This window comes from Trachurus japonicus, chromosome 17 (genome assembly GCF_045865225.1).
Source record: "Trachurus japonicus isolate A0001 chromosome 17, Traja_1.0".
NCBI lineage: Eukaryota > Metazoa > Chordata > Actinopteri > Carangiformes > Carangidae > Trachurus > Trachurus japonicus.
Window position 1 is genome coordinate 7935435 of NC_140923.1, and position 15458 is coordinate 7950892.

Below are 15458 nucleotides of genomic sequence, written 5' to 3' on the forward strand. Positions count from 1 at the left end.
AGGCCACAGGGTCACACTCGCACCCTCAGGTCCCCAACGTAGGCAGGACTCGCCAACAGACAAAGCCTGCAACTCCCCCACCCGCTTTGCTGAGGTGATAGCGAGAAGAAAGGTCGTCTTCAACGACAGCCACTTAAGGTCAGCCTGGGCGAGAGGTTCAAAGGGTGAAGAAGCCAGGGCCTTCAGCACCAGGGAGAGGTCCCACGCTGGAACCCTCGGGGACACAGTGGGCCGCAGCCTCAATGCCCCCCTCAGAAATAGAGACACCAACCGCTGGCACCCGACGGTAGCACTGTCAATGAGATCATGCCGCCCTGAAATGGCAGCCACATACACCCTCAAAGTGGAAGGTGCACGACCATCGTCCAGGAGAGACTGAAGAAAGTCCAGAACGGTGGTCACTGGACAAGAAGTGGGGTCCTCCCCCCTGTCAGCACACCAGGCAGAGAACCTCCTCCACTTGCAGTCATACTGGAGGCGGGTGGACGATGCACGAGCATGCGAGATGGTTCGTCGGACAGGCTCAGTGCAACCGGTCAGAAGTGTGTCGGGCCCTGCAGCGGCCAAGCCCACAACTGGAGACGGCAGGGGTCGGGGTGCCAAATCCGGCCCCCTAGCTGGGACAGGAGATCCCTCCTCCCTGGGAGCTGCCATGGCGAGCTGCAGCAGAGCTTCCGCAGCAGAGGAAACCAGGGCCTCCCTGGCCAGAATGGGGCCACCAGGAGGAGGCGATGTCCCCGAAGAAGGACCCGCTGCAGCGTCGGGAGGATCAGAGGCAGCGGTGGAAAGGCGTACAGGAAGACGCTGGGCCACTCATGCCCCAAGGCATCCTGTCCTAGAGGACTGTCCTCCTCCGTCCAGGAAAACCACAGGGGACAATGGGTTGACGCCCTCGAGGCAAAGAGATCCACCTCCACCCTGCCGAAAATGCCCCAGATCAGCTCGACCACCTCTGGGTGTAGCCTCCACTCCCCCGGCGGGGGCTTGCGCCGAGAAAGGAAATCCGCCACCTGATTCCGATCCCCCGGGAGCCACATCGCTCGCAAGCTCAACAGATGGGGCGTGGCCCATGTCAGCAGGCGCTGGGACACCTGCAACAGTTGCGCCGACTTGGTGCCCCCTGATGGTTGATCTGGGAGACCACTGCCCTGTTGTCTGACCGAACCAGCACATGTTTCCCCTGCAGGTGCGGAAGAAAATGGCGGAGAGCCAGGTGGACAGCCCGCAGCTCCAACACATTGACGTGCTGCGTGCGGTCCCGAGGAGACCACCGTCCCTGGGCGGACCTGCCACGCCAGACTGCACCCCAGCCTAACTGGGATGCATCTGTTGCAACCGTCTCTCGGAAGGAAGGAAGGACCCCCAGAGGAGCGCCCCCCAGTAGGAACGCCCTGTCCTGCCATGGCGCCAGGGCGTGGACACACACCCGAGACACCCTGAGCAGCTTGTGCTTGTGAGACCTCGGGTCCAGATGGAAGCTGTTCAGCCACATCTGAAGCGGACGCAGCAGCAGCAGGCCGGAAGGTATAGCAGTCGATGCGGCCGTCAGTTTGCCCAGGAGCTGCAGGAACTGAACGAAAGGCAGCCGCCTGCCCCTCTTGAAGAAAGGAAGGAGCCGGAGGATGTCGTCCACGCGTCTCTCCGACAGGTAGGCCTTCATGGCGACGGAGTCCAGAACCAGACCCAAATAGGCAGCCCGCTGAGTGGGAACCAGACAACTCTTTGCAACGTTGACCTTGAGGCCCAGTCGAGACACATGCAACATTAGACGGTTGGTATCCCGCATCACCTGGGCCCGGGATGGCGCACACACCAACCAGTCGTCCAGATAAGGCAGGACCTTCATGCCCCCTGCCTGCAGAGGCGCCAAGGCCGCTGCAACACAGCGGGTAAACACCCTGGGGGACCGGGAGAGCCCAAAGGGGAGCACCCTGAATTGATAATGGTGGCCCTGGAAGGCAAACCTGAGGAAGGGCTGATGATGAGCCGCGATCGGGACATGAAAGTATGCATCTTTCAAATCTATGGTTGTGAACCACTCGCCGGGGCAGACTACACGCTGAACAACTGCTGTAGTCAGCATGTGGAACGGCAGAACTTTCAAATACCTGTTCAGGCCACGCAGGTCCAGGATGGGTCGCAGTCCGCCGTCCTTCTTGCTGACCAGGAAGTAGGTGGAATAAAACCCCCCGGGATGAAGGAGGGGGTCCACCGGTAGGACCGGTAGCAAGAGTGCAGCTCCTTCAAAAAATCCGGAGAGTGCGGTACTACAGTCTTCGCCGGTGGGGGGTTGCGCCTGTAGAAAGCACTGGGAGCCTTACCCTCGGTAGGCGCATCAAGCTGCAGGCGTGCCAGGGCAGCCCGGATGATTGCCCCCATGGACGAATCCTCAGAGCCCCGCCGGGAACCCGAGGCCGAAGAATGCGAGGAGCCCGCTACCGTTGGAGTCGCCAACTCAACCTGCTCAGAATCATTAAACTGGCTGGATGAAGCTGCAATGGAGATGGCATCGTCCACTGGCAGCGGTGACCCCCGAGTAGCCGTAGCAGCAGCATGTGGCATCCTACCAGCAGGCTGCAGGCCAAGGAGAAGCGCCTTCATCTCCTCCATATCAGCCGCCAGACGGTCAACCTTTGAGGAGAGCTGGTCGTCCGTCTTCCTGCGCCGTTTCCCTGCGGGGACAGCACCCACGTCCCGTGAGGCAGGCCTCTTCTGTGCAGCATCCCGACAGGAATCCGCCCCCCCAGACTGGAATGAGGGCAGACAGGAGAGTGGATCCAGTTGGGCTAGCCTGGCCAGCCTTATCGACCTCGGCATAATGCTGCAATTTATACAGGCTTCATCGGTGATGGCCTCCCGCAGGTGATCCACACCAAGGCAGGACACACACCGGTCATGGCCATCCTCAGGCTCCAGGGACGCCATACAGCTGCCACAGGCATGTGCCATCCGGAACCAGGTGGCAAAAAAAAACACAAAAAAGAGACAAGATGTGACGTCGCCGGGACGGAAACGCCAACACCTTGAAACACAAAGCCAAGTTGGGAGAGGGGGCAGGAACGCAACCTTCACCAACAAGGTAAGCAGTTTTTTAACACAACTGAGCTAGAAGAGGGATTGGAACCCCACCTCAATAACACAGTTGAATCCTTCAATAATACTTTGAACACTAACAGAGAAACACAAAAAAGAACAGTTAGTAGCATTCAAAGCAGCACAAACCTGCTAGCAACACAGCCCTCAGCAGCTGCGTGCAATGCTGGAAGGTGAGGGGCGGAAACGCCACCACCCAGCCAGCCACCTTTACAGAGCAGGTAAAGAACATACAACGTGCAAATCGCCGGCTACAGCCTCTGGGAGGACGAGCGTCAGCCCGTTACTCCCACCACGGAGGCACGAGGCTGCACAAAGCCAGCAGCATGCCAGTAATAGCTGTACCAGGCCAATTAAATGGCCATGCAATACTTACGTACACCTCGACGCGCGGTCGCGAGAAGAATGAAGGAGCCGATTGCCTGCTGACACCGGAAGATATAGCCTCCCGGGGGTCATGCAGGGGTCACAGGTGACATTGTTGTTATTCGTACTCGACATGCGCTAGCGCGGGCGGAGTTATCCAGTGCTTAAAGCACCGCCTCTGGCGGTCAGGAGGGACGAAATAGAACAACATCAGTGAAGACACGTTTAAATATATGTGATATCACACTGAGTCAGTTTGTTCACAGGAGTCACAGCCTGTTACACTGATGCTACATTCAGGGCACGTGGGAAAGATGGAAGACAAGTAAATGTTTGATTCATTCATTTAGTTTTATTGATGATGTGAAGCTTCAATATGTTCACACATTAAATCAGTAAAGTCTGTTAAATGACTCTTGTTTAGTGATTTCATGTAAAGATTTAGTTCATGCATATAATCATTGTTTCACCTGAGAAAATTATCAGTCATCTACTCATTGATTATTATCATGATATTTAAACTTTGATTAAACCTCAGATCCCTCTAACAACACATCAATGTAAATGTAACTCTAGATTTATTAGTTTTCTCAGTGACAACAAACCTCAGTGATACAGGAAGGTCTGGTGATTTCTCTGTTGAGGCCCAAACAACAACACACACAAACACATCAACACAAATATCCAACAAGAGCTCAGAGAAGTTTCTATTTTCATGGAGAAATGTGAGTTTAGGTAAAGAAACATCATCATGAGCAGTGATCTCCTCCACGTCTCCAGCTCCACCTCAACAAACTCAAACATCAACACAACACAAGAAGGTGATGAACTAAAATACAGATTTTAACCAACTACACCTTCAGTGATCTTTGTCTATTTGAGTTTACACAACTCTGCTGATCCAAAATCCCAATAAAGCCCAATTCCAGCATGTAGAGGCTGAGTGAATGTGGTCTGGACTCTGTGGAGGAGAGTCATGGTTTCAGAGACGCTGTAGAAGGACAGAATACCTGCACTGTGATCCAGGTACACTCCTACTCTGGAGGACTGAGGACCTGAGACTGGAGTCTCGATCTTGTTGTACATTCCTCATTTACAAGATGATTCCTCTGATTTCTGAGTTAAATCTTCAGGTGCGTTCAAATATGTTTTCAATATTTTTTTGAATATAAATTAGTTTCAATTGTTTAATAAAGATATGAAATGTTGATATTTATATATAGATCTGGTTAAATTAATTATGTAATTTTGAATCAAACTTTTATTTTAGTGATTGATGCATTTGAAGAAACAAACCAAACATTACTTGCTGCTACTGTGAATTACACACAACCTGAACGCACCACATCATTTTGCCTTGTGTTTAGTTTGAAGACTGAAGTGACTGAATGTTTCTCAGAAAATAAACAGTTTGATGCATGTGATTAATTAATATTCTCTCAATTGTTCCTAATTAACCCAACAGTTTGAACTCATAGTACTATTCAAAATGTCACATATGGTCGATCACTGCCTCTACAAGAAGAGAGAATTGTCTCTGTAACCAAACACAAACTACATAAAATTCATCTGTTGTACATTCATCATTTTTATTGAATAAAATAAAACATCTGTGTTTTATTGAACTTAAAATATAAATTTCTAATGACCTACAGAATCCTGATATCACTAACCAGGATGAATGACATCACACATTTTTTAGTATAAACCTAATCAGACTAAAATCATCATCTTCACTAAAACCTTCAGACAGTGAGGTGAGGAGTTTTAACCTCCACTACCTCCCTGGTCAGCAAGAGGACGGCGCCCTCTTGTGTTGAGCATCAGTTTTTTAGATTTCAGTTGTTCACCTGCTGTGATGGTCACTGCAGGAAGACGAGGAAAAACTTCACTCAGCCTTTGGAAACATAAAACAACATCAGTGAAGAAACATTTAAATATATGCAATATCACACTGAGTCAGTTTGTTCAGTCAAACTCTGTGTAACTGATGCTGCATTCAGGGCACATGGGAAAGATGGAAGACAAGTAAATATTTGATTAATTAATTTAGTTTTATTGATGATGTGAAGCTTCAGTTTGTTTATACATTGAATCAGTCAAGTCTGTTAAATGACTCTTGTTTAGTGATTTCATGTAAAGATTATCTTCATCCATATAATTTCAGTCTCAGGAAATTATCAATAATGTCCTTTACACTTTGATTAAACCTCATTTCCCACTAACAACACATCAATGTAAATGTAGCTTTAGATTTCTTAGTTTCCACAGTGAGAACAAACCTCAGTGATAAAGGAAGGTCTGGTGATTTCTCTGTTAAGGTCCAAACAACAACACAAACACATCAACACAAATATCCAACAAACATTTAGAGCTTAGAGAAGTTTCTATTTTCATGTGGAGAAATGTGAGTTTAGGTAAAGAAACATCATCATGAGCAGTGATCTCCTCCACGGCTCCAGCTCCACCTCAACAAACTTACATCAACACAACAAGAAATGACAAGAGGTCAAAGTCCCGCCCACAATGTTTGATTGACAGGTGATCTCTGTGCAGTGCAGAGACACAACAGCAATGAGCTTTTAGCAACAAACATGGAGACTAAAGAAAGTGCTGAAGTAAAATACAGGTTTTAACCAACTGCACCTTCAATGATCTTTGTCTATTTGAGTTTACACAACTCTGCTGTGACTCCAGGACCGTCAGTATAGACTCCAGCATGTAGGGGCTGAGTGAATGTGGTCTGGACTCTGTGGAGGAGAGTCATGGTTTCAGAGACGCTGTAGAAAGACAGAATACCTGCTCTGTGATCCAGGTACACTCCTACTCTGGAGGACTGAGGACCTGAGACTGGAGTCTTGATGTTGTTGAACCTAAATGTGAAACTGTTGATGGAACAACATAATGCCCAAGATTTATCGTTGCGACCAAATCCACATACATTCCGGCCCCCTGCTCTGCTGAGATTCTTGTATGCGACTGCTACAGCAACTCCTACTCCTCTCCACTCCACCTCCCAGTAACAACGTCCAGTCAGACTCTCTCTACTCAGGACCTGAAACCAGTCAGTGAATCTGTCTGGGTGATGAGAATAAGATTGATCTTCACCTTGTGTTACTTTTCTGTTTCGCTCAGATAATAAAAGTTTTTTGAATGCTGTGTTTGGGTCCAGTGTGATTTCCTGTGAATATCTTAAGAAGTCAGCTCTGGTCCTGGGCTCTGGTAGTGACAGTAAAACATCCACTTCAGTCACTGTCAGTGAGATGTTTGTCCACGTGTCTCTCAGAAGGTCCTGTAGTTTGTCTCTGAGCTCTGACACAGCTGCTGTCACATCCTCAAAGTGTCTGAGAGGACGGATATTGATGCTGGATGAGTGTGTAGATGGACTGAGTGTTGACAGTGAGGGGTAGTTGTGTAGAAACTGGGTGTGATCCTCTGTGTGTGACAGCAGCTTCAGCTCAGCGTCTTTCCTCTTCAGCTCAGTGATCTCCTGCTCCAGCTTCTTCTCAAGCTCTTTGACTCCACTCACTTGAGTTTCCTGCTGGGATCTGATCTGCTGCTTCAGCTCAGAGCTTCTTTTCTCCATGAGACGGATCAGCTGAGTGAAGATCTTCTCACTGTCCTCCACTGCTTTATCAGCAGAGCCATTGATGGCCTCCACCTCCTGTTGAAGCACCTTCACATCTTTCTCTGTGTCCTGGATTCTCTGCTGGATTTTTTGTCGACTCAGCTCCAGCTCTCTCTGCCTCTCAGTCCTTTCTGCTGCAGCTGAGACTGTGTCGTGGCCTTCATGTTCATCCAGGCAGAGGTGACAGATACACTGCTGATCCGTGCGGCAGAAAATCTTCATCACCTCATCATGACGGGAGCAGATGTTCTCCTGGAGCTTCTTGGAGGGCTCCACCAGCTTGTGTTTCTTTAATGGAGCCACATCATAATGAAGCTGCAGGTGTTTCTCACAGTAGGAGGCCGGACAATAGGAAAATCCACAGGGCCAGATAGCTTGTCTGCTTCAGTTCTGAAGAAATGTGCTCCTGAACTGTCCACTGCCTGGTGTCCGATTTTTCAAAAGTCACTAGACAGTTACACCGTACCTGCCCTGTGGAAGAAATCCACTATCATCCCCTTACCAAAAACATCATGCCCATCTGCAAACAATGATTTTCGACCAATTGCTTTAACATCGGTAGTAATGAAATGCTTTGAAAAAATCATTGTTAATATGCTTAAACATGATCTGGTTTCCTGTATGGATCCCCTTCAGTTCGCATATAGGCAAGGGCGGAGCACTGAGGATGCAATCATAAGTGTGACGCATCTTATTAGTAAACACCTTGAAGATTCAAAGTCCTATGCACGTGTCTTATTCGCTGATTTCAGCTCAGCCTTTAATACAGTTCAGCCTCATCTGCTTGTTAAGAAGCTGAATGGAATGCATGTAAACCCTTTTTTAATCAGATGGTTTTATTCCTTTTTAACAAACAGACCCCAACAGGTAAAGGTCAACGGCACCCTCTCAGAGATCAAATATTGCAGCACGGGAGTTCCCCAAGGCTGTGTGAGTTCACCCATCCTGTTCACACTCTATACAAATGAGTGCAGGAGCACACAGCAAAACACACATATAATTAAATTTTCTGATGACACAATTATTTTAAGTTTGCTGCGGGTCGACGACTGTCCCTCATTGTATCACAATGAGGTTACAAATTTTAAAACCTGGTCTGACAGTAACCACCTTATTCTTAATACGGCTAAAACAAAAGAAATAATTTTTGACCCAAGAGAGGTGCGAGCCCATGACCCTGTTATCATTGGAGACTGCGAAATAGAACAGGTGGATTCATACAGATACTTGGGTGTCATGATAGACAGCAAACTAAGATGGAATGATCATGTTGAAGCCTTATGTTCCAAGCTGGCTCAAAGATTACATTTCCTCCGTAAACTTAGGCTTTATGGAGTACACCCTAATACTATGCTTATATTTTACAACGCAGTGCTTGACAGTATTATTCGTTATGGGTTGACTGCTTGGTATGGCACTGCCACTGTCCAGCTGAGAGCTAAGGTTACAACAATGATTAAAACAGCCATGAAGGTGATTGGAATAACAGACTATGCACCCCTTCAGACTACATATGAAACAACAGTGATCAGACAGGCTCACAGGATCCTTAATGATCCAACAAACATCCTCCTGTCAGAATATCAACTCCTTCCTTCGGGAAGACGTTTCAGGGCCAGTAAATACAAAAGTAATAGATTTAGATTTTCGTTCATTCCCACCTCCATAGCACTTCTTAACAAAAAACCGGCCCTGCCTCCTCCATAGTAGAGTAGAAGCAGGTGTCACGGACGTTTGAGTCTTATTTTTATTTTTTTTATCTTATTTTCTTTTTATTTTTTTTATTATTTTAATCTAAATAATGGTGGTTGTCTATGTGCTCCACGCGCACCATACTTTCTGCGGCTCCCTGGTTGTTGCATAGTTGTATGTGTACACCATGTGTAATATATTCTGTGTATTATGCTCTGTGTACATATGAACATATATGTGTACACCAGGTGTAATTATGTTTTCTGTGTGTATGTGGATGTGTGCATACACTATGTGTGGATGTGTGCGTACACTATGTGTACATGTGAATGTGCAGATGTATGAGTACCATGTGCTCGCTATGTGTGGTTTTAGATGCAGCTGTGTTAGCACTTGTGCCCAAGACAAGTTTCCTGTCAAGGACTAATAAAGTATATCTTAATCTTAACATGTCAAACAGGACTTGACAGCTTTGAGTTTCCTCCCAGTGCAGACATCACAGGCCACATCTTCAGGTCCAGCATAGCAGTGATCAGCAGGAGCAGCTTGGAGTCCAGTCTTCTTCAGCTCCTCCACTAAAGCTGCTAACATGGTGCTTTTCACCAGGACAGGCCTCGGTGTGAAGGTCTGCCTACACTGAGGGCAGCTGTAGATTTTCTTCCCATCCTCTTCATCCCAGTGGGTTTTAATACAGTTGAAGCAGTAGCTGTGTCCACAGGGAATAGTCACTGGATCCTTCAGTAGATCCAGACAGATGGAACAAGAGAAGGTCTCCTGGTCCAGATGAACTCCTTTCTGCGCCATTTCACCTCTCACACACGACGACTGTCTGAGTTTCTGTTGCTCAGAAGTGAAACTAGTTTGAGCTCTGATCTAAACAACATGTGTCTCTGCAGTGAACAGGGCCTGTCAGCTCCTCCTCTTCACCACATGTTGGTTCCACCCATCTTCAAACTGTAGATCAGAAGGGGAGGGAACAAGGAAACACATGAACAGGGTGCAGCTCAGTGTGTTTGAGAGAAGAGGGAGGTGATTAGGTTTGACTTTGTTCCAGTAGGAGGAGCAGTTTGATACTGTGTGTTTCACAATTTTTTTCTATCTTCATACATTCCTCATTTCCAACCAGGCTTCCACTAAGATGATTCCTCTGATTTCTGAGTTAAATCTAATGATGTTAGTTTTAAAGTAATACAGTATATTAACAATCCAGAAATCATCATCATTTTTTAATTGTTTAATAAAGTAATGTTGATATTTATATGTAAAACTGGTTAAATTTATTATGTAATTTTGAATAAAACTTTTATTTTAGTGATTGATGCATTTGAAGAAACAAACCAAACATTACTTGCTGCTACTGTGAATTACACAACATGAACGCACCACATTATTAGGGTCCGGGCAGCACAGCTGCCAGGACACTATTGTATTCCTAGGAATTCTTCTTCTTCTTCTTCTTCTTCTTCTTCTTCTTTCTTTCTTTCTTCTTCTTCCAAGGAAGTCATACTTCCCATGGGCGAAAACTCACCAAACTTTGCACAAAGGTTCAGTCCCATGCCAGATTCACTCAACTCCAAGGACATGTGCCCCCCCCTCCCAGGGGGGGCACAATAAGCGTTTAAATTTAAAAACTTTAAAAATTCCTACCAAACCAACGGTAGATGCTACAGTGTTGAAACTTCACCACAATGTAGCCTCAATACTGCTGAAACTTTTGTCAACTTAAACTTATTACAAATTATGAAGTCCATCACTCTGTTTTTTTCAATAACTGTAAAACTTTTAAAATGTATCTCCTCCCACAATTTTTGCTCAATTGACACCAAACTTGCTACAGAGCATCTCCAGACCGTCCTCCACAAAACTTGTTTCTCGGATTTTTGATTAAGCAAAAATTGAGCCTACAGTGCATGAAAACGTTTGACTGTAAACAGTACTATAAATATATACCATCAAATTCTTGCTAAATACATTTTCAAACTTCCTGAAAAAAAATGACAATATTCTGGAGTCATGTTTGATGAAGTTTAGCAAATATCAGAATTTTATCTCAAAAAATTTTTGAGAACATTTTGAATTCTGCTCTCATGGGAACAACTGCAGTCAATGTGAGACTGGAATTTATAAACATCATATTTTCTCTTATGAAGCAAAACACTTATCATTAAAAACAAATCACCAACATTTCCATGCTGTCAAGATGCAATTTATGTATTATCAGATTTTTGTTTAGATGACTGAATTATTGACATTTTGACCATTTCATCACAACAGCTGCCCGGGCACTGACTCACCTGAGTGGATAAATGAAGCTACACAGCAGGTCTCACTACCAGCTAATTAGCTCTGCGAGTTAAGCTGGTTCTTGGTGTCAGAGATTGTGAGTTCGAGACCCAGCGAAGGTGAAGATGATGATGATGACAGTTCGAAATGGCAGATGTCCTCAAGCTATTTTGCTGTCTAAATGCAATTTATGTATTAACAGATTTTTGTTTAGATAATAGAAATCTGCGTTCACAACTGCTGCCCAGACACTGACTCCCTGAGTCTATTTGAGAAGACACACACCATGTCTCACTTCCAGATAATTAGCTCACTGAGTTAAGCGCTGGTTCTTGGTGTCAGAGGTTGTGAGTTCAAGACCCAGCCAGGGTGATGATGACAGATCAAAATGTCAAATGTTCTCAACACGAAACACAAGACAATTGTCCTAATGGTGGCATCACAGCAAGCTTCTAAATTTAAAAATTCAAATAGCTTGGACTGGACCATCTGCGAAGGCTCCTAACATCTTAGAGTCATAGTAGATGTTTGACAAATACATATCATTATTTTACCTCAAAAACTGATTTTTCTTTTTCTGCCTACACGACAGTGAATGGCTTCCTCAATTTGTGAAACCACTGTTGAACTGCCACTTGCCAATTAGCTCAGTGCGATAGACAATGGTCTTTGGTTCCCGAGGTTGTGGGTTCAATCCTCAACTGATGCAAATTGGACATTATAAGGACAACTGTCTTGTCTTCCTATTCTCCTGTTTGTTGCTCAGAATTGCCTAATTTTGCCCAAAAGTAGCCCGGACCCGACCCATCGCTGCGCAGCAGCTATAATTTTGCCTTGTGTTTAGTTTGAAGACTGAAATGACTGAATGCTTCTCAGAAAATAAACCTTAAGCACATAACACTATTCAAAATGTCGCATATGGTTGATCACTGGCTCTACAAGAAGAGTAGGGAATTGTCTCTTTAACCAAACACAAACTACATAAAATTCATCTGTTGAACATTCATAATTTTTAATTGAATAAAATAAAACATCTGTGTTTTATTGACCTTAAAATATAAATTTCTAATGACTTGACATCACTAACCAGGATGAATGACATCAGGCATTTTTAATATAAACCTAATCAGCCTAAAATCATCATCTTCACTAAAACCTTCAAACACAGTGAGTTGAGGAGCTTTAACCTCCACTACCTCCCTGGTCAGCAGGAGGACGGCGCCCTCTTGTGTTGAGCATCAGTTTTCACATTTCAGTTGTTCACCTGCTGTGATTGTCACTGCAGGAAGACGAGGAAAAACTTCACGCAGCTTTTGGAAACTTAAAGCAACATCAGTGAAGACACATTTAAATATATGTGATATCACACTGAGTCGGTTTGTTCACAGGAGTCACAGCCTGTTACACTTGATGCTGCATTCAGGGCATGTGGGAAAGATCAAAGTCAAGTAAATATTTGATTCAGTCATTCAGTTTTATTGATAATGTGAAGCTTCAGTTTGTTTATACATTGATCAGATAAAGTCTGGTAAATGACTCTTGTTCAGTGATTTCATGTAAAGATTCAGTTCTTCCTTATAATCACTGTTTCATCTGAGTCTCAAGAAATTATCAGTCATCTACTCATTCATGATATTTACACTTTGATTAAACCTCATATCCCTCTAACAACACATCAATGTAAATGTAACTCTAGATTTCTTAGTTTCCACAGTGAGAACAAACCTCAGTGATAAAGGAAGGTCTGGTGATTTCTCTGTTAAGGCCCAAACAACAACACACAAACACATCAACACAAATATCCAACAAACATTTAGAGCTCAGAGAAGTTTCTATTTTCATGTGGAGAAATGTGAGTTTAGGTAAAGAAACATCATCATGAGCAGTGATCTCCTCCACGGCTCCAGCTCCACCTCAACAAACTCAAACATCAACACAACAAGAAATGACAAGAGGTCAAAGTCCCGCCCACAATGTTTGATTGACAGGTGATCTCTGTGCAGTGCAGAGACACAACAGCAATGAGCTTTTAGCAACAAACATGGAGACTAAAGAAAGTGGTGAACTAAAATACAGATTCTAATCAATTACACCTTCAATGATCTTTGTCTATTTGAGTTTACACAACTCTGCTGTGACTTCAAAATCAGGGAACCAAAGTCCAGCCTGTAGAGGCTGAGTGAATGTGGTCTGGACTCTGTGGAGGAGAGTCATGGTTTCAGAGACGCTGTAGAAGGACAGAATACCTGCTCTGTGATCCAGGTACACTCCCACTCTGGAGGACTGAGGACCTGAGACTGGAGTCTTGATGCTGTTGAACCACAATGCGTAAGTGTTGTGTTGACAATCTAACGCCCACGATTTGTCATTGTGTCCAAATCCACATTTATTCCAGCTTCCTGCTCTGCTGATATTCTTGTATGCGACTGCTACATAAACTCTTCCTCCTCTCCACTCCACCTCCCAGTAACAACGTCCAGTCAGACTCTCTCTACTCAGGACCTGACAACTTGAAGTAAATCTGTCTGGGTGACGAGAATAAGACTGATCTTTTGTCATCACTGTTACTTTTCTGTTTCCCTCAGATAATAACAGGTACTTCTGTGCTGTGTTTGGATCCAGTGTGATTTCCTGTGAATATCTTAAGAAGTCAGCTCTGGTCCTGGGCTCTGGTGGTGACAATAAAACATCCAAATGAGTCTCTGTCAGTGAGATGTTTGTCCATGTGTCTCTCAGAAGGTCCTGTAGTTGATCTCTGAGCTCTGACACAGCTGCTGTCACATCCTCAAAGTGTCTGAGAGGACGGATATTGATGCTGGATGAGTGTGTAGATGGACTGAGTGCTGACAGTGAGGGGTAGTTGTGTAGAAACTGGGTGTGATCCTCTGTGTGTGACAGCAGCTTCAGCTCAGCGTCTTTCCTCTTCAGCTCAGTGATCTCCTGCTCCAGCTTCTTCTGAAGCTCTTTGACTCCACTCACTTGAGTTTCCTGCTGGGATCTGATCTGCTGCTTCAGCTCAGAGCTTCTTTTCTCCATGAGACGGATCAGCTGAGTGAAGATCTTCTCACTGTCCTCCACTGCTTTATCAGCAGAGCCATTGATGACCTCCACCTCCTGTTGAAGCACCTTCACATCTTTCTCTGTGTCCTGGATTCTCTGCTGGATTTTTTGTCGACTCAGCTCCAGCTCTCTCTGCCTCTCAGTCCTTTCTGCTGCAGCTGAGACTGTGTCGTGGCCTTTATGTTCATCCAGGCAGAGGTGACAGATACACTGCTGATCCGTGCGGCAGAAAATCTTCATCACCTCATCATGACGAGAGCAGATGTTCTCCTGGAGCTTCTTGGAGGGCTCCACCAGCTTGTGTTTCTTGAACTGAGCTACATCATAATGAGGCTGCAGGTGTTTTTCACAATAAGAGACCAAACAAACCAGACAGGACTTGACAGCTTTGAGTTTTCTCCCAGTGCAGAAATCACAGGCCACATCTTCAGGTCCAGCATAGCAGTGATCAGCAGGAGCAGCTTGGAGTCCAGTCTTCTTCAGCTCCTCCACTAAAGCTGCTAACATGGTGTTTTTCACCAGGACAGGCCTCAGTGTGAAGGTCTGCCTACACTGAGGACAGCTGTAGATTTTCTTCCCATCCTCTTCATCCCAGTGGGTTTTAATACAGTTGAAGCAGTAGCTGTGTCCACAGGGAATAGTCACCGGATCCTTCAGTAGATCCAGACAGATGGAACAAGAGAAGGTCTCCTGGTCCAGATGAACTCCTTTCTGCGCCATTTCACCTCTCACAGACGACAACTGTCTGAGTTTCTGTTGTTCAGAAGTGAAACTAGTTTGAGCTCTGATCTAAACAACATGTGTCTCTGCAGTGAACGGGACCTGTCAGCTCCTCACCACATGTTGGTTCCACCCATCTTCAAACTGTAGATCTGAAGGGGAGGGAACAAGGAAACACATGAACAGGGTGGCGCTCAGTGTGTTTGAGAGCAGGAAGAAGAGGGAGGTGATCAGGTTTGACTTTGTTCCAGTAGGAGGAGCAGTTTGATACTGTGTGTTTCACCTATTTTTCTATCTTCATACATTCCTCATTTCCAACCACTGATCACTTCAGGCTTCCACTGAAAAACATTTTTTGGACTTGAGATGATTCCTCTGATGTCTGAGTTAAATCTTCAGATGTGTTCAAATTTGTTTTCATTATTTTCCTGAATATCAATAAAAGAAATATCCATAAATCTTTCGCATGTTTTAACTGTTTCATAAAGTAATCTTAATGATCATAAATAAAACTGATTCAGCTGACCATATCATTTTGAATAAATATTTGCATTTTAGTTCTTGATGCATTTAAAGAAACAAACCAAACATTACCTGCTGCTACCGTGAATTACAC

The 15458-nt window shown here is 45.1% G+C and overlaps 1 protein-coding gene and 1 pseudogene across 4 annotated transcripts; both read right to left on the reverse strand.

Moving 5' to 3' along the window:
* Positions 1 to 164: 164 nt before the first annotated feature.
* Positions 165 to 2949, reverse strand: LOC146970060 (uncharacterized; annotated as a pseudogene).
* Positions 2950 to 4268: 1319 nt separating this feature from the next.
* On the reverse strand, positions 4269 to 14966 carry LOC146970061 (tripartite motif-containing protein 16-like). Of its 4 annotated transcripts, XM_085806059.1 has the most exons (4): positions 13391 to 14966; positions 11469 to 11489; positions 9356 to 9374; positions 5669 to 6309 (listed from the first exon to the last, which is right to left on the reverse strand). In XM_085806059.1, the coding sequence occupies exons 1-4, from the start codon at positions 14840 to 14842 to the stop codon at positions 6122 to 6124; spliced, it is 1680 nt and encodes a 559-aa protein (XP_085662185.1). In that variant the 5' UTR covers positions 14843 to 14966; the 3' UTR covers positions 5669 to 6121. The 4 variants fall into 4 exon arrangements, with proteins under 4 accessions (XP_085662187.1, XP_085662188.1, XP_085662189.1 ...); XM_085806061.1 differs by lacking the exons at positions 11469 to 11489; positions 13391 to 14966 and adding an exon at positions 4269 to 4514 and having other exon boundaries at positions 6304 to 7431; positions 9226 to 9705; XM_085806062.1 differs by lacking the exons at positions 11469 to 11489; positions 13391 to 14966 and adding an exon at positions 4269 to 4469 and having other exon boundaries at positions 6259 to 7431; positions 9226 to 9705.
* Positions 14967 to 15458: the final 492 nt, after the last annotated feature.